This window comes from Maylandia zebra, linkage group LG22 (genome assembly GCF_041146795.1).
Source record: "Maylandia zebra isolate NMK-2024a linkage group LG22, Mzebra_GT3a, whole genome shotgun sequence".
In the NCBI taxonomy this organism is placed as follows: domain Eukaryota; kingdom Metazoa; phylum Chordata; class Actinopteri; order Cichliformes; family Cichlidae; genus Maylandia; species Maylandia zebra.
Window position 1 is genome coordinate 576,493 of NC_135187.1, and position 25,585 is coordinate 602,077.

The 25,585-nt window shown below is 42.5% G+C and overlaps 2 protein-coding genes, 1 pseudogene and 2 gene segments (V, D, J or C); 1 reads left to right on the forward strand and 4 right to left on the reverse strand.

Moving 5' to 3' along the window:
• Positions 1-217: 217 nt before the first annotated feature.
• LOC143414756 (paraneoplastic antigen Ma3 homolog) lies at positions 218-3,201 on the reverse strand. The gene is made up of 2 exons (XM_076879594.1): positions 3,085-3,201; positions 218-2,679 (listed from the first exon to the last, which is right to left on the reverse strand). The coding sequence occupies exon 2, from the start codon at positions 1,952-1,954 to the stop codon at positions 218-220; it is 1,737 nt and encodes a 578-aa protein (XP_076735709.1). The 5' UTR covers positions 1,955-2,679; positions 3,085-3,201.
• A 4,885-nt stretch (positions 3,202-8,086) lies between these two features.
• Positions 8,087-8,649, forward strand: LOC143414757 (immunoglobulin kappa variable 6D-21-like). The segment is given in 2 exon segments: positions 8,087-8,132; positions 8,279-8,649. Coding segments are annotated over 2 exon segments (417 nt in total).
• An 813-nt stretch (positions 8,650-9,462) lies between these two features.
• Positions 9,463-11,279, reverse strand: LOC143414758 (Ig kappa-b4 chain C region pseudogene; annotated as a pseudogene).
• A 1,156-nt stretch (positions 11,280-12,435) lies between these two features.
• On the reverse strand, positions 12,436-13,911 carry LOC143414759 (Ig kappa-b4 chain C region-like; the record flags this gene model as incomplete). The annotated part of the segment is given in 2 exon segments: positions 12,436-12,846; positions 13,755-13,911. Coding segments are annotated over 2 exon segments (483 nt in total), but the record flags the coding sequence as incomplete, so codon positions are not given.
• A 6,756-nt stretch (positions 13,912-20,667) lies between these two features.
• LOC143414760 (paraneoplastic antigen Ma3 homolog) lies at positions 20,668-23,662 on the reverse strand. The gene is made up of 3 exons (XM_076879595.1): positions 23,535-23,662; positions 22,973-23,129; positions 20,668-22,625 (listed from the first exon to the last, which is right to left on the reverse strand). The coding sequence occupies exon 3, from the start codon at positions 22,402-22,404 to the stop codon at positions 20,668-20,670; it is 1,737 nt and encodes a 578-aa protein (XP_076735710.1). The 5' UTR covers positions 22,405-22,625; positions 22,973-23,129; positions 23,535-23,662.
• Positions 23,663-25,585: the final 1,923 nt, after the last annotated feature.

Here is a 25,585-nt window from a genome sequence, read left to right on the forward strand (position 1 = left end):
TGTGAACCACTATCCATGATAGAGTTGCATTGCACACCCTCAACCAAAACAGAAGCTGAACAACGAGGACCTATCAGACCGGGTGGCAAGCGGGATTGGGAACTGAAATCTTGAACCGTTGTCTGGGTCTTTATTTTGCTCTGAACACCAATTCTTTGGTCACTTGAGGCGGGACTAATGCTGGTCTCAGCTCCTGGACGTCCCACAGCAGGAGCCGCTACAAGTTTAAAGCAAAAGGCTCAGTAACCTGTTGGGCTTGGAACCTTCCTTGCTTTTCCTTTAACTCAGCATTCTTCTGGCGGACTAGTGCCTGGTTGGGTTCATTTGGGCATCGAGCGGCAATGTGGTTATCTTCACCACATCTAAAGCAGAACCATGCTTTTGGCATAGAGGGAACCTTAACTGGTCTCCTGGCACTGCTATTTCTTGCCGTAAGGAAGTCTTTGCCACTATTATTCTCTTTAGGACATTTTTGGTTCCGAGTGAGCTCTCTGAGTTGTTTAGACAACTCATCTATTTTGCTTTCAAGTTTAACAGTTTCTTCTTGCCGCTGTTTTAACGCTGCACTAAGCTCACTGTCAAAAGGAGAATTCTTGGACCTTTGACTCAGTTTCTCTACCCGCTTTGAAAGCTCATCCATTCTCCTCTCAAGCTTAGATGCTTCGCTCTGCTTTGCAGTCTGTGTTGGAACGGGCTCATCATCATAGGAGGGTACATCAAAAATGGAGTGGGCATGTACAGCTGCTTTTGTAGCACCCAGATGTTTTTTCATCCTGTCTAGCTTTGCAGATCTACGACCTTCCTCGGTCCTCAACATAAGGAGTAGATCTGGGAATGTTGGTGGACTGTTCTTTTTGTTTTCTAGTTGGAGAGCTATAATGAGACTCTGGTCCCAGCAGCCTCTAATAAACTGTCTGAGTAGGTGTTCGCTCAAACTTTCGACAGAGACTCCCCCTCTAGAAATAGCTCGAGTAAGGAGGCTATGGAGTCTGTTCAAATATGCTGAGGGCTTTTCTCCGCTATTCTGGTTGGAGCTGAGAAAGGTTGCAAATAACTCTTCTCCGTCCTCTACAACACTGAAAGCGGAATCGAGCTGCCTAACATAAGCCCTGGGTGGTGAACTCACACCAAGCAACTTAACAACATCGGCTGCTGGACTTAGCAAACTTTCAAGTATTTTCCTAACCTTTTGCACATCACTAAGAGAGCAATCACTGACAAGAAGGTCCACTTGTGTGCGCCATGTTTCATAGTCTACCTCACCATTGGGCCTAGGAGCACGGCCAGAAAAGGTGCGCAGTCTGGTTTGTGTAGACCACGGGGCTGTTGAGTCATTTCTGATAACGTGCTCAACGACAACTTTTTGAATCTGAGGTGGGTTAAGGAGACTGCGGTCGATATTAACAGGGTTCACCACAGCACTATCAGGTGCATTGTGGGTCTGTGTGTAGTGATTAGGTTCATCATGATCACTAGCTACAATGTCATGGAGGGATGTGTCCCCATCCTGAGCTGTGTGTGGCTGTGTGTCAGGAATCTCAGAGTTATGTCGAACTTCTTTGACCTCACTCTGAATAACACTCAAGAAACCTGCTTTACCACTATCTCCAACAGCCTTCAGTTCTTCTAAATATCTACGAGCTAACTCCTTGCCTACCTCTTCCTGAGCAACATCTCGAATGGTTTTGACAGACCAACCGATAGCAGGATCCTTGGGGCTCGGCAAGTCGCCTAAGATCTGGGGGTTGATCTTGGAAATGGCTTGATCGGACAAATATTGTATCAGGACTCTACCCTCTGGCTGGTTTGATTCATCTGGAATTCGAACTATCCGAGAAACTTTACCATTTACTGAAAAAACACTAGCAATGTCATCATCTGTGTAAATCCCTTCAACGCCAGTCACAAAAAGTGAGCACTGGCCATCTACATCAAAACGTCTGCAAAGATCCATGTCCAACACAATAGGGTCAAGGAAAAGAGGTAGGTGTTGTGAGCTGGAAAGTCAAGGTGCTACTTTTCACCAATCTCCTGGCTGGCTCGCCACTTGTAACGCAATCTGTACTTACGCCAAACCTTTAATGCGTGGAAATCAGGACTGTTGACCTTGGGCAGTTCACTAGGTGTCAGTGTCATCAATTTCACCCCGATGTTTAACCCAGAATCACAGTTTCTCTAAAAATAGGTTACAAGAAATCAAATGTATCCCAAATACCTGTATCCTGTCAGAAGCTAGTTCCGTAAAGGAGATTGGTAGTAGCTGCTCCACCACAGGAACAATAAGGCTTCCAGCACACAATGGACACCACACTTACTTAGCATAAACACATTTATTTGACACAATTTTAAATAATAAACCCCTTTTTTTTGTAGTGTCTTTCCACTCAGTGTCATAAGAAAAATAAAACAAATAAATAAACAAAATCAAATATGTATCCTTTAAGGTCCTTTGGCCAAAAGAAAATCACCTGAGCTCAGGGAAAAATAGAGCGCATCGTTGGGGCCCTTTGAATTGTTCCTACCGCTCTGTTGGAACAGTGTAGCATCCAATAATAGCATCCAGCAAGCAGCAACGACCATCTATTTGCCAGGACGGTTCGGCAGAGTCATCAGATGAGGACTTCCACAAGGCAGTTCATCCAGTAGGATCCAGGGCACCAAAAGGGCAAACAAACCAGCCTACACACAAGTGTGCAGAAGAATTAACTGAAATGTTCATAAGTCTCAGTACCACTGACTCAGTGTCCATGTCACTAACGGCTTATTTAACAGACTTACCATTATAATAATACAGGTTTGTCAAAATAAAAATATAACAGAACATAAATGCTGTTAACAATGCTTATTAATGCTGTTCTCTTAGGCATAACATAATAACACTGTAACTGACCTCGTGTCGGCCGCCATTTCAGGACATTAGCTAGGCTCACTTAACGGCTAGCTTGCTAACAGTCAGCCAATAACACACGTTATACAATATTTAGCCTCTTTCTTAACAACATGACAGCAGTAGATTTGATACCTCGCTGCAATATAATAAGGCACAAAACATTTCATACGAACATGAGCTGCACGCTAACTCACCAGAGGAGTTCGTGTAATGGCGAATGCTGTCGGACTCAGCTCCGCTTCACGTTTGTAACCGCTACAAGACTTTTTCCTAACAACATATTAAATCATTAGCTTCACATATAAAGGTTTTTTAAAACTATTTACAGCAACTCAAATGTCTACTGTACCCGAAATGGGTTTATTGCTGGGTTACAGTAAACAAACTGGAAGGCAACTGGAAAATACTAAATAGACGGGTTCAAACAGAGAATAACCACAGAGGCAGAACACAGAGCAAGAGGGAGATCGCGACACTGGACAGAAGGAAACACGGACACTAAACAGTGGCGTGTCTAGAAAATTTTTGTTGGGGGGGCCAGGTAAGGGCACAGATTTGGAGAAGGGTGGCAGATGTAATTGGCAGATAATGTTTAAAAAAAAAATTCTACCAACCGTTAACCATAATTCAATAAAACTATAAGCCTAATAACCAAATGCACTTTTAACTCTTATTAGAATGAGATTTTAACCATCCATCCATCCATTCACTTCCGCTTATCCTTTTCAGGGTCGCAGGGGGTGCTGGAGCCTATCCCAGCTGTCATAGGGCGAGAGGCGGGGTACACCCTGGACAGGTCGCCAGTCTGTCGCAGGGCCAACACACAGGGACAGACAACCATTCACGCTCACATTCACACCTAGTGACAATTTGGATTATCCAATTAACCTATCCCCACAAGCTGCATGTCTTTGGACTTTAACCACTACGGTGCAAAGTTGTTAGATACTGCGTTGATAAAGTACAAGAGATACAATTAGTGCTTTGTCAGTGTTTATTCAGCAGTCAAGGACATCAATATTTGCATAGTATTTTTACTGACATATAGTGCACATATGTTTTGGGCAAAAACATTTTTGAATATTAAAATACGAACATTTGTAACAAAAAATTGACAAATTAGCCAATGCAAAACTTTATCTGCCTGTTAAAAAAAGAAGATAATCTTCTCACAAACTGGTGTTTGATTGTGAAACAGGAAAAAAGTGGAGAAACAACTGAAAAGACTAACATTTGAATAAAACCTGAAAGCAAGTAAATACTTTCTATGCTGCCTTATGGTAAACTTTGGTAATATTGATAAAGAACAACACTGGCTGATGATAAAATACAGTCAGCTGGCATGGTGACACTGCCAGTATTAACCTGCAGGGCTGGACTGGGACAGAAAATCGGGCATTTTGACTACAGACCGGCCCACCAGGTATTAAAGCCATAAAGCCTTTGAATGTAAACAAATGCTGTTGTGACAGTCCCATATGGAAAAGAAATAGTAAAAACTATTTGTATGATTGTATGATTTACTCATGAAAGTGGCCACTTTCTCATTACTTTCATATATTGTTTTAGTAAGTATCCAAAAGATACAAGTTTCATTATATAATTTTTCAAGGGATCTTATATCTGTTTTTACTCTTATATGCTTTTCATACAAGTTTCACACAAGACAGATACAAACTTTATAAGATTTATATATATCTTTTCCATATGTACACTGTCTTGTTGGTATATGTATGATTTCTATACATTTTACGTCAGATGAAAACTTTGGTTGTAAGATTTAGATAATTATTTAATAAAAGCTAGATATTTTAAATGAGAATAAGAAAGAAAAGTATTTCTTTGTGCCCACCTTTCCCTGTTAATGCCCTACCTGCCCCCCTGGCTAAACTTTGCTAGACCCGCCCCTGCATAGTTACCAGCTGTCAGCTACATAAAAAAGGATCCTGGTGTTATTTGTCTCTCAGAAACAGTTCATAACTTCAACTCATTCATGTCACCTAAAAGGTAAACCTGTTTCTCCATCACCTGTTCAGCTCTGATGATTCAGTAAGGACATCTCCTGGTTTCATCTTCATGTTTCCCTCTCACCACATAACCAAACCAACATCATGACCAGCAGCTTTACAGCTGTGGCTCCAGCAAACATCAGCTGATACTAGAAATTAATATTAAATACATTCTAACAACAGCTGATCAAGCTTAAACGTGCTGCTGTTGTTTAGCGCAACATCTGCTGGTTTCCTCTTTCTGGCGCAAAGTGGGCGATAAATAAACAAGAGAGAAAAGCCGATCAGCTGATCATTGATCAGTTTCATGATTGAAGTAGCAACAGGAGAGGGAGGGGGAGAGAATGAGAGAAGAAGAGGCAGCTGTGCAGCGTTACGACAGAATAACTCCAGCTTTGTGTCTTTTTTCCATTCTAGCTAAAGTTCGGGACAAACTGCGTCTCTTCTCAGCTCAATACGAAACGTGTAATATTTTCTCTGATTGAGGGACCATTCCATTTTTTTAAGGAGCCGTTGGCAACTCTACTAACTAACCTTATGAATAAAATAAAGTTCACTATCAGTAACATCATAGCACCCACCCAGCTGTATAAAAACTCCGTCAAGCTGGTTAGTACGCAGTATGAGTTATTGCAACTGACAGTAAAAAGTCAGCACAACGAAAATAAACTCCACCTAAACTTGGTTTATATCTGACCCAGATAGACTGCAGGTCATAACTTCTTACCTGAAGTTCAGTTCACCTGACACTCGGACTGGTGGCTGCCTCGGGGCTCTCCTCCTGCCTCCCCTTCCCTCATCCACCTGCTGGCCTCTGTGGAAGCCCCGCCATAGCCACCACCAAACAACGGCGTTATTTCTACACATCGACCTGCATCTGGCCAATCCACCACCTCTCATTGTTCATGCCGTTACAAAAAAAAATTAAAAATAAGTCACCGGGCAGATGCCCGGTATGCCCGATGGCCAGTCCAGCTATGTTAACCTGCAACCAAATCTGCAGCTCCATACAGCAATGTTACGACTTAGATTACATCTTATAACTCATAACTCTTATGTTAGCTGCCCTCAGTAGCATACTGTCTGAAATATTCCACGGCTGTAATAATTCTTTAAGTGTTATTTTTTCCTTGGTATTCTAATTTCACCGAAGTTTACTAAACTCAACAAACTTAATATTACTTACCGGGACATTTATTCTGTCCTCATTTTCTTTCACCGAAAAATTGCTTCCTGTAGTGCGTCTTTCGTGCTTGGCTCTCCTACCTTTGCTAACGTGATGCACATAGCGCAGAAGCCGATGCTGCATTCACTTACACTCGGATATCTGAGCTTCACCGTGAAAACATAATCGGACATTTGATATTTGATTGAATTTTATTGTTTTGCCTTTGGGGTGGCACCTGGGGTGGCCAGTCTGGTTGGGGGGGTGGCCTGTGCCCCCCCAGGCCACCTCGCTGGACACGCCACTGACACTAAATACAAGAGGGAATGAGGACACCTGGGGAACACAGCTGGCAACAATCTAACAACTGAGAAGAAGCTGGGAAACAAGCCTGAACATGACGCACACAGGACAAGACACTTTCAGAATAAAACAGGAAACACACAGTAAGATGCAGACCGCCTAAAATACAAGGAACAGAATGAGAAGACAGACAGGACAGGACAGCGAGAGAGACCAGACAGAAACACAGAGCCATGACTGGTGAAACAGGCAACTATACCTGGACATGAGACAGACTTCACAGAAATGCCAGGTTAAGGACACAGAGACGAGACCAGGACATAAAAAGGGGCCTAATAACAAAGTAGGAATAGAGATAAGTCAACTAGGAAACATAAGTCACACAGAGAACACAACAATATCATTACACAAGACTCAAAAAAACATAAACAAAAAACACTAGGTCAACAACACAGGTACCATGACAAAAGTGCATACACTGAATGAAACGTGAAGTGAAATATATATATAACGGAAAATTCATATGTGATGGCCTTATTGAAAAATTATGTTACGTAAACATAGAAAAGAAAACATGTACTGAACTGATTTTAAAGAATCTCTAAAATCATGTATTTGAAAGTCCAAACTCCACACAGAAAGGCCTCAGGCAGGTGGTGCAATCAAAATCAGGACTTTCTTGTGTTGAGGCAACAGTACTAATAACTGTGCCACATGTCAGCAAGGATAGGTGATGGATGGAGGCAGCTTTAGGCCGAGGGGGCGGTGTGGCAGCAATCTTTCACACCAGCCTATTAATCAACCAAAGACCCAGACAGACTTTTCATTCATTTGAAAGCCTGATGCTTAGCCTCGTCCACCCCAGCTGTGAAACTCAGAAACCAGTCTTACTTGTTATCATCTATCGTCCACCTGGGCCTTACACAGACTTTCTCTCTGATTTCTCAGACTTTTTATCTGATATAGTTCTGAGCTCAGATAAAATAATTATTGTGGGTGATTTTAACATCCATGTAGATGCTAAAAATGACAGCCTCAACATGGCATTTAATCTGTTATTAGACTCAATTGGCTTCTCTCAAAATGTAAAAGAACCCACCCACCACTTTAATCACACTCTAGATCTTGTTTTAACATATGGCATCGAACCTGAACATTTAACAGTGTATCCTGAAAACCCTCTCCTGTCTGATCATTTCCTGATAACATTTACATTTAAAATCATTGATTACACAGCAGCGGAGAGTAGACTTTATCACAATAGATGTATTCTGGCTGTGCTGTAACTAAGTTTAAGAATATAATCCTGTTATCATGTTGTCATGGGCCTGTTGAGTGTGGGATTTTTCATAGCACTGGGCTCCACCTTCAGGTGGAGACTCCAATCAGCCTTCACACCTGACTGCAATCAAGTCACCGGCAGTGTGAACGCTGCCATCGTACCAGACTGCTTAGTTTAAAAATGTTCTATCTTTGCGACCAACTAATTCTGGAATATGTAAAACTGTGAAGGTAATATCATAGTTTGCATGAGAAAAACAGCGAGTAGAGCCACGAGTGAGAAGGAAAGGTGGTGATGTGCTGAGGACGGCTCCAGCTGACTGACTCTGTGTGTTTGCATACGTGTCCTGCCTCTGCTCACAGCCCTTAAGAGGCCAGTGTTGATCAGTGTCTGTCCAGGCCTTTCAGAGACACTGACACGCCGGCAGCACAATGATGATGTCACTGACTCTACTGCTGGCCACCCTGGGGCTCCTTGTTCAGGGTGAGACTCTCTGTGAGCGCGTGGCTCTGAAACCAGCAGCAGTGACCTTCTTCCATCTGTTCTCCATCTTCTGTTTGGATGCTGATCATCTTTCTCCACGCTGGATTTGTCTCAGTAACCCTTCTCCTTTTTTCCATCTTTTCCAGGTTCATCAGGACAAATCATCGTGACTCAGTCTCCTGGAGCTCAGTCTGTGGTTGCAGGGCAGTCTGTCTCCATCACATGTAGAACCAGTACAAGTGTTGGTGACTGGCTTCACTGGTACCTTCAGAAACCTGGCAAAGCTCCTAAACTCCTGATTTATAAAGCTACAAATCGTCAGTCTGGAGTTTCAGATCGTTTCAGTGGAAGTGGATCTGGTACTGACTTCACTCTGAGCATCAGAGGAGTCCAGGCTGAAGATTCAGGAGTTTATTACTGTCAGCAGGGTAGCAACTTGTTCACACAGCGATACAGCGCCGTACAAAAACCTCCCTCAGCTTTAGAGGAACTGTCTCAACAGCTGCACTCAGACTAAAGACTAACTTCGCTGTGAAGGAAACAAACACTGTGCAGCTCATCAGGTTATACTAACACATTTCAGTTTAACAAAAACTGAACTTTCTAAGTCAGTTTTGAAAAATTCTGTTGATGATCATTTTAATAACACAAATGCAGGCCATTTACAAATACTAAAACATTAAGTATGGATGTTTTTTATTGTTTACATTGTAGACTTTTATATAGGAAATTAAAGATGTTGTTTAATGATGAAAGCACGTTTTATCCACGTGCTGTTATAAAAACAGTGACATCTACTATTACAGGATCGTACCACAGAATGACTCCTCCCACTCATTTCTGAGCATCGGATAATTCTCATTAAATATTATAATAGTGTGTTAAAGTCAAATGAACACCAGTACAATCACATGTGTGTTTCTGAACTCTGCACCACCTATCAGCCTTATTTAGACAGTCGCAGGTGGATGAGGCCGTGGGGGTCTCAGTCTCTATAACAACAAGTTATTTTAATGTCATCATTAAGAGTTGACAACAATGTGTGATTGAACACTGGGAACTTCTTAAATATTAAACAGTTTGAGGTACTTTGGTGTTTCTTTTATTGTTGTAACTTTAATGTTTTTCTGAAACATTTCGCATTCAGACTCTGATGCTGTACAAGTGGGACTACCTGTATGAATAACGGTGAACTAAAAAATTTAAATTTAAGCTCAGTTAAAAAGGGCAGAAGTGGAACGAGAGTTTCTTTGAATGAATCTTTATTGTGTCAAACAGTGAAATGATGAACAAAACAAAGACGAGTGACAGAAAAAGAGAGAGAGTCAGCTCAGGACTGGGAACACTGGTCTCTCCTCAGTGTCTGTGAGAGAGAAGTGTGGGAGCCCTGGGTGGCCTCACAGGTCACAGAGCCCACCTTCTCCCACTGGTCTGCAGGGAGCCTCAGGGTGCTGCTCCAGCTGTAGAGGCCGTCCTCCTGCAGCACCCCTGGGCTCCTGCCCTCCTCCCAGCTGCTGCTGCTGCTGCCGTCCACCTTCCAGGACAGACTCCAGTCTGAGGGGAAGCCCTTGTTGGCCAGGCACATGAGCGTGGCCTTCCCCTGCTGCAGCTCCTCTCTGGAGGGGGGCAGCACCGTCAGGGTGGGACGAGCGTCACCTAGGAGACACCAATCAGCTTAGAGGACAGGGAGCACACGGCACAGCTGGCAGTAACGCCTTCACTGTGTGAGAGCAGATCTTCTCCTTTAAGGACTTTCTGACAGATGTTTTTCTGCTCCACCAGTCACTCACTCACACAGTGTTTCACTTCCCTTTAACAAAGCTGTCATGCACATCAGCGCACTCACAGTCCTCATGTGACCTGAAGCTCAACAAACTGCACTGGGGCCAAACTGTTACACAGCATCTCAGTAATTATCTTCAGCATCAACTTCTAATTATCTGCATGGTTTTAGTGTTTAATACAAAATATAACACACTTTGAACAAATATTCAGTTATTTACATTCAACATTTTAATCATTTCATTTGGTGCATTTCTACAATCATAATTACTGTTAAACTATCACCAGCTGATCATTTCACTGATAAAGACCCTGCAGCTCATCAGGTTATACTAACACATTTCAGTTTAACAAAAGCTGAACTTTCTAAGTCAGTTTAGAAAAATTCTGTTGATGATCATTTTAATAACACAAACACTAAAACATTAAGTATGGATGTTTTTCATTGTTTACATTGTAGACTTTTATAAAGGAAATTAAAGATGTTGTTTAATGATGAAAGCACGTTTATCCACATGCTGTTATACAAACAGTGACATCTACTATTACAGGATCGTACCACAGAATGACTCCTCCCACTCATTTCTGAGCATCTGTTAATTCTCATTAAATATTATAATAGTGTGTTAAAGTCAAATGAACACCAGTACAATCACATGTGTGTTTCTGTTATTAGTTTCCTGAAAACCCTCTCCTGCCTAATCATTTCCTGATAACATTTACAATCATTGATTACACAGCAGTGGAGAGTAGACTTTATCACAGTAGATGTCTTTCTGAAAGCGCTGTAACTAAGTTTAAGAATATAATCCACCCACTGTTATCATGTTGTCATGGGCCTGTTGAGTGTGGGATTTTTCATAGCACTGGGCTCCACCTTCAGGTGGAGACTCCAATCAGCCTTCACTTCTGACTGCAATCAAGTCACCGGCAGTGTGAACGCTGCCATCGTACCAGACTGCTTAGTTTAAAAATGTTCTATCTTTGCGACCAACTAATTCTGGAATATGTAAAACTGTGAAGGTAATATCATAGTTTGCATGAGAAAAACAGCGAGTAGAGCCACGAGTGAGAAGGAAAGGTGGTGATGTGCTGAGGACGGCTCCAGCTGACTGACTCTGTGTGTTTGCATACGTGTCCTGCCTCTGCTCACAGCCCTTAAGAGGCCAGTGTTGATCAGTGTCTGTCCAGGCCTTTCAGAGACACTGACACGCCGGCAGCACAATGATGATGTCACTGACTCTACTGCTGGCCACCCTGGGGCTCCTTGTTCAGGGTGAGACTCTCTGTGAGCGCGTGGCTCTGAAACCAGCAGCAGTGACCTTCTTCCATCTGTTCTCCATCTTCTGTTTGGATGCTGATCATCTTTCTCCACGCTGGATTTGTCTCAGTAACCCTTCTCCTCTTTTCCCTCTTTTCCAGGTTCATCAGGACAAATCATCGTGACTCAGTCTCCTGGAGCTCAGTCTGTGGTTGCAGGGCAGTCTGTCTCCATCACATGTAGAACCAGTACAAGTGTTGGTGACTGGCTTCACTGGTACCTTCAGAAACCTGGCAAAGCTCCTAAACTCCTGATTTATAAAGCTACAAATCGTCAGTCTGGAGTTTCAGATCGTTTCAGTGGAAGTGGATCTGGTACTGACTTCACTCTGAGCATCAGAGGAGTCCAGGCTGAAGATTCAGGAGTTTATTACTGTCAGCAGGGTAGCAACTTGTTCACACAGCGATACAGCGCCGTACAAAAACCTCCCTCAGCTTTAGAGGAACTGTCTCAACAGCTGCACTCAGACTAAAGACTAACTTCGCTGTGAAGGAAACAAACACTGTGCAGCTCATCAGGTTATACTAACACATTTCAGTTTAACAAAAACTGAACTTTCTAAGTCAGTTTTGAAAAATTCTGTTGATGATCATTTTAATAACACAAATGCAGGCCATTTACAAATACTAAAACATTAAGTATGGATGTTTTTTATTGTTTACATTGTAGACTTTTATATAGGAAATTAAAGATGTTGTTTAATGATGAAAGCACGTTTTATCCACGTGCTGTTATAAAAACAGTGACATCTACTATTACAGGATCGTACCACAGAATGACTCCTCCCACTCATTTCTGAGCATCGGATAATTCTCATTAAATATTATAATAGTGTGTTAAAGTCAAATGAACACCAGTACAATCACATGTGTGTTTCTGAACTCTGCACCACCTATCAGCCTTATTTAGACAGTCGCAGGTGGATGAGGCCGTGGGGGTCTCAGTCTCTATAACAACAAGTTATTTTAATGTCATCATTAAGAGTTGACAACAATGTGTGATTGAACACTGGGAACTTCTTAAATATTAAACAGTTTGAGGTACTTTGGTGTTTCTTTTATTGTTGTAACTTTAATGTTTTTCTGAAACATTTCGCATTCAGACTCTGATGCTGTACAAGTGGGACTACCTGTATGAATAACGGTGAACTAAAAAATTTAAATTTAAGCTCAGTTAAAAAGGGCAGAAGTGGAACGAGAGTTTCTTTGAATGAATCTTTATTGTGTCAAACAGTGAAATGATGAACAAAACAAAGACGAGTGACAGAAAAAGAGAGAGAGTCAGCTCAGGACTGGGAACACTGGTCTCTCCTCAGTGTCTGTGAGAGAGAAGTGTGGGAGCCCTGGGTGGCCTCACAGGTCACAGAGCCCACCTTCTCCCACTGGTCTGCAGGGAGCCTCAGGGTGCTGCTCCAGCTGTAGAGGCCGTCCTCCTGCAGCACCCCTGGGCTCCTGCCCTCCTCCCAGCTGCTGCTGCTGCTGCCGTCCACCTTCCAGGACAGACTCCAGTCTGAGGGGAAGCCCTTGTTGGCCAGGCACATGAGCGTGGCCTTCCCCTGCTGCAGCTCCTCTCTGGAGGGGGGCAGCACCGTCAGGGTGGGACGAGCGTCACCTAGGAGACACCAATCAGCTTAGAGGACAGGGAGCACACGGCACAGCTGGCAGTAACGCCTTCACTGTGTGAGAGCAGATCTTCTCCTTTAAGGACTTTCTGACAGATGTTTTTCTGCTCCACCAGTCACTCACTCACACAGTGTTTCACTTCCCTTTAACAAAGCTGTCATGCACATCAGCGCACTCACAGTCCTCATGTGACCTGAAGCTCAACAAACTGCACTGGGGCCAAACTGTTACACAGCATCTCAGTAATTATCTTCAGCATCAACTTCTAATTATCTGCATGGTTTTAGTGTTTAATACAAAATATAACACACTTTGAACAAATATTCAGTTATTTACATTCAACATTTTAATCATTTCATTTGGTGCATTTCTACAATCATAATTACTGTTAAACTATCACCAGCTGATCATTTCACTGATAAAGACGTTATCTGCTAAACCGAACCCGTCAGAATATTTCAACATAAGCCAGATTTAAACAAGATAAATATTCTCAGACAGTTTCAAACTGAGGTCAAAGACAAAGTGGGACATTTTTAAAACTAACAGATGTGTCAGAAACACTAAGAAATGATCTCCAGTCACACTGTCCTGAGTCCTTTTAATTCTGCAGCAGGTTTAAAGAGTACATTTTCTTTAATCCTTTAAATTGTTCTTGTTTAAAAATGGAACACGTGAGGACAGGTTCAGTAAAGGAGCGAAACAAAAATGTGATGTGACTGAGTTCAGCTCACAGGAAAATGATGTTCAATGATTTGACATTTGAGCACAAACTTACTTCCAACAAAGTTGTAGACTTTAAAATTCTTTAAAATTTTACTTTATAGAGTTCAATGTAGATCCTTCAAACAAACGATTACTCTTGAAATAATAAAATAACCACAAAATTTGACTTACTTCCAACATCCAGCCTGGTTCCTCCACCGAAAGTCCACCACAGTGATACAAACTGACTGAGTGGTCGTACAAAAACCTCTGACTGGAGAGAGACACAGCTCTCTGACTCTGAACACAAACAGCCTGTGAAACACAGCTGGTTCACAGGGAAACAAAGAAGACATGTTTATATTTAACATCTTTTAAATTATCAACTTTCTTGAAGTAAAAATTAAACTAAATATTTTCATTAAAAATTTTCAGAGCGCTCTTGCTAATAGTAAATCATCTTTATTCTAAATTAAGGTTATAATTAACATATAAGTCTAAATAATATGCTGAATGTCAAATACAGTTTGAGTAATTAAAACTATTACAATATCTATTTTTTGTGTTTATAGACACGATCCAGCTTTGAGCTTGGCCTGATTAGTGTCTGTGTGTGATTGCTGCAATGTGACAAAAAAAGTCTGACCAACCAATCACTGTACGAGATTCTGAATAAGAGAAATGGTTTTACGTATGTTGTAATTGTTAAACACCAAATCATAATTCATATGTGACCCTGCTGACAGCTTGATTGGTTAATACTGATCAGAATATCATGTTCAGGTTTATCCAGTACAAAGAATGAGAAAATCTAATAATGATTCTTAGACTCTCACTGAGTGTGTGTGGAGATGGCCTTGGAAGCTGTGAGTTTATGTAAGAATGATGGGAGGGGGGAGTGTGGGAGCCACTAATCTAAGAGAATGAGTTTAACATGTGTGATCTAAGGAAATGGGGTTATTGTAATTGACAGACACAGTGTTTAGAAAAAAAAAAGTATTGTTGTGTATTTGAATTAAAAAGATGAATGAATGTTCATGTGAGATTGAGCTAATGATAAATCTAACAAGTAAAACTTGTCAGGTTCCCCTGTGTGGAAGGCAGAGTGTAGACTAGCATCATGACTGTGCTTGTGTAACGCAATCTGTACTTACGCCAAACCTTTAATGCGTGGAAATCAGGACTGTTGACCTTGGGCAGTTCACTAGGTGTCAGTGTCATCAATTTCACCCCGATGTTTAACCCAGAATCACAGTTTCTCTAAAAATAGGTTACAAGAAATCAAATGTATCCCAAATACCTGTATCCTGTCAGAAGCTAGTTCCGTAAAGGAGATTGGTAGTAGCTGCTCCACCACAGGAACAATAAGGCTTCCAGCACACAATGGACACCACACTTACTTAGCATAAACACATTTATTTGACACAATTTTAAATAATAAACCCCTTTTTTTTGTAGTGTCTTTCCACTCAGTGTCATAAGAAAAATAAAACAAATAAATAAACAAAATCAAATATGTATCCTTTAAGGTCCTTTGGCCAAAAGAAAATCACCTGAGCTCAGGGAAAAATAGAGCGCATCGTTGGGGCCCTTTGAATTGTTCCTACCGCTCTGTTGGAACGGTGTAGCATCCAATAATAGCATCCAGCAAGCAGCAACGACCATCTATTTGCCAGGACGGTTCGGCAGAGTCATCAGATGAGGACTTCCACAAGGCAGTTCATCCAGTAGGATCCAGGGCACCAAAAGGGCAAACAAACCAGCCTACACACAAGTGTGCAGAAGAATTAACTGAAATGTTCATAAGTCTCAGTACCACTGACTCAGTGTCCATGTCACTAACGGCTTATTTAACAGACTTACCATTATAATAATACAGGTTTGTCAAAATAAAAATATAACAGAACATAAATGCTGTTAACAATGCTTATTAATGCTGTTCTCTTAGGCATAACATAATAACACTGTAACTGACCTCGTGTCGGCCGCCATTTCAGGACATTAGCTAGGCTCACTTAACGGCTAGCTTGCTAACAGTCAGCCAATAACACACGTTATACAATATTTAGCCTCTTTCTTAACAACATGACAGCAGTAGATTTGATACCTCGCTGCAATATAATAAGGCACAAAACATTTCATACGAACATGAGCTGCACGCTAACTCACCAGAGGAGTTCGTGTAATGGCGAATGCTGTCGGACTCAGCTCCGCTTCACGTTTGTAACCGCTACAAGACTTTTTCCTAACAACATATTAAATCATTAGCTTCACATATAAAGGTTTTTTAAAACTATTTACAGCAACTCAAATGTCTACTGTACCCGAATTTCCAGCTCGTAGAGGGCACGAGAGCAGCATGCGCCTCATCGGACGAACGGAAGGAAAAACTCTGTAGCTGGACTAGAGAGTGGCTATGCGCACGGCACAGTGGTGCGTTCAGTAACCACAAATAATCAGAAATCCCATACTCAAACAATGATCTGGGTTACACTCTCCCCCTCTAAAGTGCATGAGTCTCTGCATGCACACTTGACTTAACAGGTGTGTGAAGGAAAGTGCTCTGAGAGAATACAATTGCGAAACTCTGACAAAAAGGAACTGAGAGCCAAAATTAAAGGCTCACCTAACTCATCATAAGTTAGTTTACGAGGTTGGCGTCTCTCTCTCCCAGAACGCCGCAACTCTACTGTCTCTGGCTCTGAACTCTGCTCAGCAGTGTCGCTGCTTTCTTGATTCATTTCAACAGATTCTGTTTGTTCAGGAATGTCAATAACAACCCAACCTGGACCTTCATCAGATGGAATGGGAGATGTGGTCACCTCATTGCTTTCTGAGTGTAACAAAGGCTCAGGTTCAGAAACATGACTGGGTGTTTCTCGTGCGTGTGACTCGTCTTGTGGCTCTGCACGGGGCAAACTAGAATGCACATCCCCAGTGGACAGCTGAGGTGTGATAACCTGCCTTTCAGTCTGGATAAAAGGACCTCTGGTTATTATTTCTGGAACCACAAAAGCTGGATACACTTCGTCCTCATCACTGTATACCTCATCTTCCTGACCATCAGGGTTATCAGAAGATTGTACTTCTCTTTCGGCTTTGTTTCTCAGTTTCTTCCCTTTAGAGGACCCATGAGATCTGCTCCCTGCTATTTCTTCCACAGGTAAGAACCCACACGGTAGAAGGAGATCCCTGTGTAAGGTGCGTTTTGGTCCGTCTCCCAACTCGGGTTCCACAACATAGACAGGGCCATCATTGATTCGTTTAACCACAACATGTACTTTCTGTTCCCACCTGTCTGAGATTTTGTGTTTACCTCTGATACTCATGTTCCTAACCAAAACCCTGTCACCTGCACAGAGCTCGGCCACTCTAATCCTCTTGTCAAACCTAACTTTATTCCTTTCTCCGATCTTCTGGGAGTTTTTTGCAGCTAGGGTGTAGCTCTCCTCCAGACGTTGACGAAGGTTGTTCACATACTCTGAATGAGACTTATGGTTGGCATTTTCAGGTTGGATACCTAAGACTAAATCAATGGGTAGTCGGGGTTGTCTGCCAAACATCAGTTCATAAGGAGAGAAACCAGTTGTGTCGTTCCTCGTGCAGTTATACGCATGAACTAAGGGTTTAACAAAGTCCCTCCAGTGAGATTTGTCTTCCTCTTCCAACGTACCCAACATATCAAGAAGCGTCCGGTTAAACCTTTCCACCGGGTTTCCGCGAGGATGATAAGGTGTAGTGTGGATTTTGTCTGCTCCTATCAACGCACATAGCTCTTTGATTGTGTGAGATTCAAAGTCTCTACCCTGATCACTGAGTAGACGACTGGGAAACCCATAATGAACTATGAAGTTCTCCCACAGAGCTTTTGCAATGGTCCTGGACTTCTGATCTTTAGTTGGCACTGCCACAGCAAACTTCGTAAAATGGTCAGTGATAACTAATATGTTCCGGGTGTCTCTGTTGTCTGGCTCAACTGACAAATAGTCCATACAGACGAGTTCAAGCGGGTAAGTTGCTATAATATTTTCAAGAGGCGCTGCCTTCTGAGGCACTGCTTTCCTCCTGACACAGCGTGGACACTGTCTGCACTTCTCTTCTACAGACTTTGTCATCATTGGCCAATAGAATCTGGAACGGGCAAGATGCAGTGCTCGTTCAAAACCAAGATGACCAACTTCATCATGCACTCCACGCAACGCTTTCCCTCTGAACTGTTCAGGTAGGACTAACTGCCATACAGTGTTGTCTCTATTTGTCCATTTCCTGTACAATACTCCATCTCTCATTTCGAGTCTTCTCCACTCCTTGAGAAGGAGCCTAACATCAAGAACTTCAAGGTTTGTTTCTCTGAAGCTGGGCTTTTGAGCTCTTTCAACGAAGGTAATGACACGTGAGACAACCGGGTCATCCCTCTGAGCTTTATACCAGTCAGAGCTTGTCATAGATGGTAATGTGTCTTCTCCAAATACATCCGCAACTGTTGAGGGATCAACAGCAAGAGACTCTACAGCCAAAGGTTGTTCTAGATTTGAACAGTGCTCGATCTTTGACACCACAAGATGGCGTTGACATAAGGCAGATACCACCTCGTGACTCATCTCGTTGCTCACCTCTAGAAGACGGTTTTTCATGTCATCAACTCTCTCCCTTTCTTTGATGAAATCCTCATCTTCAAAAGGAGGAGCTTGTGGCCGTCGGGACAGCCCGTCTGCATCGCGATTGGCATGACCGGCCCTGTACTTAACGGTGAACTGATAAGTAGACAGCGCAGCTAACCAGCGATGACCAGCAGCATCTAACTTTGCAGATGTCAGTACATACGTGAGAGGATTGTTATCCGTCACAATGGTGAAGTTAGCGCCATAAAGGTAGCTGTTAAACTTCTCACAAACTGCCCACTTCAAAGCTAGAAATTCAAGCTTGTGAGTGGGATAGTTTCTCTCACTTTTGGAAAGTCCTCTGCTTGCATAAGCCACAGCTCTCAGCTTCCCGTCCTGCTCTTGGTAGAGCGCTGCACCCAAGCCTTCACGACTGGCATCAGTGTGCACGACATATGGTAGCTCTGGGTTGGCAAAAGCAAGGACAGGTGCCGATGTCAGTCTCTCAATCAAAGTCTTAAACGCATTTTCACATTCAGGTGTCCACTCCTCTCCAAAAGGTAAGTTAATGTTTGATGGTTGTTTGAAATGTTCTCCAAGATACACTTTACCCCTCTTTTTGGGTGAGTAGTAACCAGCCGTGAGACTATTTAAAGGCTTTGCGATCTTTGAGTATCCATCAATGAATCTCCGGTAATAACCGGCAAAGCCTAGGAAACATTTTAACTCTCTCTTGTTTGTAGGACGAGGCCATGTTTTCAAAGCTGAGATCTTATCAGGATCTGTGTGAACTCCTTGGGCATCAACCACATGGCCAAGGTACTTCACCGAGGGCCTAAAGAAATGACATTTTTCTGGGGACAGCTTCAACCCAAAGTCCCTCAACCGGTTCAGCACCCTCATGAGTCTCACCTCATGTTCCTCCAGGGTGTCTGAAAACACAATCAGATCATCCAAAAACACAAGTACCTCACTCAAGTTCAAATCCCCAACACACTTCTCCATCAGTCGTTGAAACGTACTTGGGGCATTTGTAACGCCCTGAGGCAGGCGATTAAACTCATAAAACCCAAGAGGACAGACAAAAGCAGTTTTAGCTTTATCTTCCTCGGCCATCTCAACCTGATAATAGCCTGATTTGAGGTCCATGACCGAGAACCACTTGGCACCACTAAGGGCCGTGAAGGTCTCCTCAATGTTTGGGAGGGCATAAGCATCCCTAATGGTCCGTGCGTTCAACTTGCGGTAATCAACGCACAACCTGATTGAACCATCCTTTTTACGCACAACTACTATTGGAGATGCGTAGGGGCTCTCTGACTCCCTAATAACCCCTGCATTAAGCAGTTCTTTGAGGTGTTGCTTGACAGCTTCTCTGTCACTTGGATGGATGGGCCTCGACCGTTCCTTAAACGGCGTGTCATCGTTCAGCCGAATGTGGTGTTTTACCACAGTGGTGTGACCATAAGACAGATCATCAACCGCAAACACTTCTGAAATAGACTTGAGCTTGGTGGTGATGCGCTCTTTCCATTCTTCAGAGATGGGTGACTCATCAAGATTAAACTTAAGCTTCTCTCCATCAAACTTGTCATGAGAAGAAGCATTTGAAACAGGCACCAGGGGTGAAATGTGCTGGGCTACACATACCTGGGCAACTGTACTTCCTGGTTGCAATACAATACTATGCCCACTCAAGTTCTGCAAGACGACTGGAACCTTACTCTTAGCTTTGTAAGGGATGTCTATCAAAGCAGTTTCAAGAAATAAACCACCAGGTAACTTGTCGTGTTCATTTGGTTCAAGGACGAAACTTACGTTAGGAGTGTTCTTTCTCAGCCTAACATCGCCCATTAAACAGCACTTGTGGTTGGCAGGGATGGTGACTGGTACTTTCCCGTTCAACCTCACTGGGTGTATGTGGCAATCATCCATTTGTTTAGCCAAGTGCTGGAGAACCAGTGCTACATCTCTGGAACACAGTCTGTGAAGGAAATCTGGACCGTCACGTTCAGATAACTTATCATGGAGTCTTAACAGTGCATTGGTACCAATCAAAACTGGTATTCTGCTGTTAAAATGGCACTCAGGCACAACAAGAGCCAAAACAACCAACTCTTCCTCTTTGCCTGTAATGTTGTGAGGAAAAGTGATGTGGGTCTCAACATAACCAAGGTAGGGAACGTGCTGTCCACCTGCACCCTCAATCTCAAGCAATGCTTGAATGGGCTGAATGGGGAGATGTGCCAGCTTATCCTTGTGAAATGATTCGGAGATTGTAGTGACTTGTGAACCACTATCCATGATAGAGTTGCATTGCACACCCTCAACCAAAACAGAAGCTGAACAACGAGGACCTATCAGACCGGGTGGCAAGCGGGATTGGGAACTGAAATCTTGAACCGTTGTCTGGGTCTTTATTTTGCTCTGAACACCAATTCTTTGGTCACTTGAGGCGGGACTAATGCTGGTCTCAGCTCCTGGACGTCCCACAGCAGGAGCCGCTACAAGTTTAAAGCAAAAGGCTCAGTAACCTGTTGGGCTTGGAACCTTCCTTGCTTTTCCTTTAACTCAGCATTCTTCTGGCGGACTAGTGCCTGGTTGGGTTCATTTGGGCATCGAGCGGCAATGTGGTTATCTTCACCACATCTAAAGCAGAACCATGCTTTTGGCATAGAGGGAACCTTAACTGGTCTCCTGGCACTGCTATTTCTTGCCGTAAGGAAGTCTTTGCCACTATTATTCTCTTTAGGACATTTTTGGTTCCGAGTGAGCTCTCTGAGTTGTTTAGACAACTCATCTATTTTGCTTTCAAGTTTAACAGTTTCTTCTTGCCGCTGTTTTAACGCTGCACTAAGCTCACTGTCAAAAGGAGAATTCTTGGACCTTTGACTCAGTTTCTCTACCCGCTTTGAAAGCTCATCCATTCTCCTCTCAAGCTTAGATGCTTCGCTCTGCTTTGCAGTCTGTGTTGGAACGGGCTCATCATCATAGGAGGGTACATCAAAAATGGAGTGGGCATGTACAGCTGCTTTTGTAGCACCCAGATGTTTTTTCATCCTGTCTAGCTTTGCAGATCTACGACCTTCCTCGGTCCTCAACATAAGGAGTAGATCTGGGAATGTTGGTGGACTGTTCTTTTTGTTTTCTAGTTGGAGAGCTATAATGAGACTCTGGTCCCAGCAGCCTCTAATAAACTGTCTGAGTAGGTGTTCGCTCAAACTTTCGACAGAGACTCCCCCTCTAGAAATAGCTCGAGTAAGGAGGCTATGGAGTCTGTTCAAATATGCTGAGGGCTTTTCTCCGCTATTCTGGTTGGAGCTGAGAAAGGTTGCAAATAACTCTTCTCCGTCCTCTACAACACTGAAAGCGGAATCGAGCTGCCTAACATAAGCCCTGGGTGGTGAACTCACACCAAGCAACTTAACAACATCGGCTGCTGGACTTAGCAAACTTTCAAGTATTTTCCTAACCTTTTGCACATCACTAAGAGAGCAATCACTGACAAGAAGGTCCACTTGTGTGCGCCATGTTTCATAGTCTACCTCACCATTGGGCCTAGGAGCACGGCCAGAAAAGGTGCGCAGTCTGGTTTGTGTAGACCACGGGGCTGTTGAGTCATTTCTGATAACGTGCTCAACGACAACTTTTTGAATCTGAGGTGGGTTAAGGAGACTGCGGTCGATATTAACAGGGTTCACCACAGCACTATCAGGTGCATTGTGGGTCTGTGTGTAGTGATTAGGTTCATCATGATCACTAGCTACAATGTCATGGAGGGATGTGTCCCCATCCTGAGCTGTGTGTGGCTGTGTGTCAGGAATCTCAGAGTTATGTCGAACTTCTTTGACCTCACTCTGAATAACACTCAAGAAACCTGCTTTACCACTATCTCCAACAGCCTTCAGTTCTTCTAAATATCTACGAGCTAACTCCTTGCCTACCTCTTCCTGAGCAACATCTCGAATGGTTTTGACAGACCAACCGATAGCAGGATCCTTGGGGCTCGGCAAGTCGCCTAAGATCTGGGGGTTGATCTTGGAAATGGCTTGATCGGACAAATATTGTATCAGGACTCTACCCTCTGGCTGGTTTGATTCATCTGGAATTCGAACTATCCGAGAAACTTTACCATTTACTGAAAAAACACTAGCAATGTCATCATCTGTGTAAATCCCTTCAACGCCAGTCACAAAAAGTGAGCACTGGCCATCTACATCAAAACGTCTGCAAAGATCCATGTCCAACACAATAGGGTCAAGGAAAAGAGGTAGGTGTTGTGAGCTGGAAAGTCAAGGTGCTACTTTTCACCAATCTCCTGGCTGGCTCGCCACTTGTAACGCAATCTGTACTTACGCCAAACCTTTAATGCGTGGAAATCAGGACTGTTGACCTTGGGCAGTTCACTAGGTGTCAGTGTCATCAATTTCACCCCGATGTTTAACCCAGAATCACAGTTTCTCTAAAAATAGGTTACAAGAAATCAAATGTATCCCAAATACCTGTATCCTGTCAGAAGCTAGTTCCGTAAAGGAGATTGGTAGTAGCTGCTCCACCACAGGAACAATAAGGCTTCCAGCACACAATGGACACCACACTTACTTAGCATAAACACATTTATTTGACACAATTTTAAATAATAAACCCCTTTTTTTTGTAGTGTCTTTCCACTCAGTGTCATAAGAAAAATAAAACAAATAAATAAACAAAATCAAATATGTATCCTTTAAGGTCCTTTGGCCAAAAGAAAATCACCTGAGCTCAGGGAAAAATAGAGCGCATCGTTGGGGCCCTTTGAATTGTTCCTACCGCTCTGTTGGAACGGTGTAGCATCCAATAATAGCATCCAGCAAGCAGCAACGACCATCTATTTGCCAGGACGGTTCGGCAGAGTCATCAGATGAGGACTTCCACAAGGCAGTTCATCCAGTAGGATCCAGGGCACCAAAAGGGCAAACAAACCAGCCTACACACAAGTGTGCAGAAGAATTAACTGAAATGTTCATAAGTCTCAGTACCACTGACTCAGTGTCCATGTCACTAACGGCTTATTTAACAGACTTACCATTATAATAATACAGGTTTGTCAAAATAAAAATATAACAGAACATAAATGCTGTTAACAATGCTTATTAATGCTGTTCTCTTAGGCATAACATAATAACACTGTAACTGACCTCGTGTCGGCCGCCATTTCAGGACATTAGCTAGGCTCACTTAACGGCTAGCTTGCTAACAGTCAGCCAATAACACACGTTATACAATATTTAGTCTCTTTCTTAACAACATGACAGCAGTAGATTTGATACCTCGCTGCAATATAATAAGGCACAAAACATTTCATACGAACATGAGCTGCACGCTAACTCACCAGAGGAGTTCGTGTAATGGCGAATGCTGTCGGACTCAGCTCCGCTTCACGTTTGTAACCGCTACAAGACTTTTTCCTAACAACATATTAAATCATTAGCTTCACATATAAAGGTTTTTTAAAACTATTTACAGCAACTCAAATGTCTACTGTACCCGAAATGGGTTTATTGCTGGGTTACAGTAAACAAACTGGAAGGCAACTGGAAAATACTAAATAGACGGGTTCAAACAGAGAATAACCACAGAGGCAGAACACAGAGCAAGAGGGAGATCGCGACACTGGACAGAAGGAAACACGGACACTAAACAGTGGCGTGTCTAGAAAATTTTTGTTGGGGGGGCCAGGTAAGGGCACAGATTTGGAGAAGGGTGGCAGATGTAATTGGCAGATAATGTTTAAAAAAAAAATTCTACCAACCGTTAACCATAATTCAATAAAACTATAAGCCTAATAACCAAATGCACTTTTAACTCTTATTAGAATGAGATTTTAACCATCCATCCATCCATTCACTTCCGCTTATCCTTTTCAGGGTCGCAGGGGGTGCTGGAGCCTATCCCAGCTGTCATAGGGCGAGAGGCGGGGTACACCCTGGACAGGTCGCCAGTCTGTCGCAGGGCCAACACACAGGGACAGACAACCATTCGCGCTCACATTCACACCTAGTGACAATTTGGATTATCCAATTAACCTATCCCCACAAGCTGCATGTCTTTGGACTTTAACCACTACGGTGCAAAGTTGTTAGATACTGCGTTGATAAAGTACAAGAGATACAATTAGTGCTTTGTCAGTGTTTATTCAGCAGTCAAGGACAGCAATATTTGCATAGTATTTTTACTGACATATAGTGCACATATGTTTTGGGCAAAAACATTTTTGAATATTAAAATACGAACATTTGTAACAAAAAATTGACAAATTAGCCAATGCAAAACTTTATCTGCCTGTTAAAAAAACAAGATCATCTTCTCACAAACTGGTGTTTGATTGTGAAACAGGAAAAAAGTGGAGAAACAACTGAAAAGACTAACATTTGAATAAAACCTGAAAGCAAGTAAATACTTTCTATGCTGCCTTATGGTAAACTTTGGTAATATTGATAAAGAACAACACTGGCTGATGATAAAATACAGTCAGCTGGCATGGTGACACTGCCAGTATTAACCTGCAGGGCTGGACTGGGACAGAAAATCGGGCATTTTGACTACAGACCGGCCCACCAGGTATTAAAGCCATAAAGCCTTTGAATGTAAACAAATGCTGTTGTGACAGTCCCATATGGAAAAGAAATAGTAAAAACTATTTGTATGATTGTATGATTTACTCATGAAAGTGGCCACTTTCTCATTACTTTCATATATTGTTTTAGTAAGTATCCAAAAGATACAAGTTTCATTATATAATTTTTCAAGGGATCTTATATCTGTTTTTACTCTTATATGCTTTTCATACAAGTTTCACACAAGACAGATACAAACTTTATAAGATTTATATATATCTTTTCCATATGTACACTGTCTTGTTGGTATATGTATGATTTCTATACATTTTACGTCAGATGAAAACTTTGGTTGTAAGATTTAGATAATTATTTAATAAAAGCTAGATATTTTAAATGAGAATAAGAAAGAAAAGTATTTCTTTGTGCCCACCTTTCCCTGTTAATGCCCTACCTGCCCCCCTGGCTAAACTTTGCTAGACCCGCCCCTGCATAGTTACCAGCTGTCAGCTACATAAAAAAGGATCCTGGTGTTATTTGTCTCTCAGAAACAGTTCATAACTTCAACTCATTCATGTCACCTAAAAGGTAAACCTGTTTCTCCATCACCTGTTCAGCTCTGATGATTCAGTAAGGACATCTCCTGGTTTCATCTTCATGTTTCCCTCTCACCACATAACCAAACCAACATCATGACCAGCAGCTTTACAGCTGTGGCTCCAGCAAACATCAGCTGATACTAGAAATTAATATTAAATAAATTCTAACAACAGCTGATCAAGCTTAAAAGTGCTGCTGTTGTTTAACGTGACATCTGCTGGTTTCC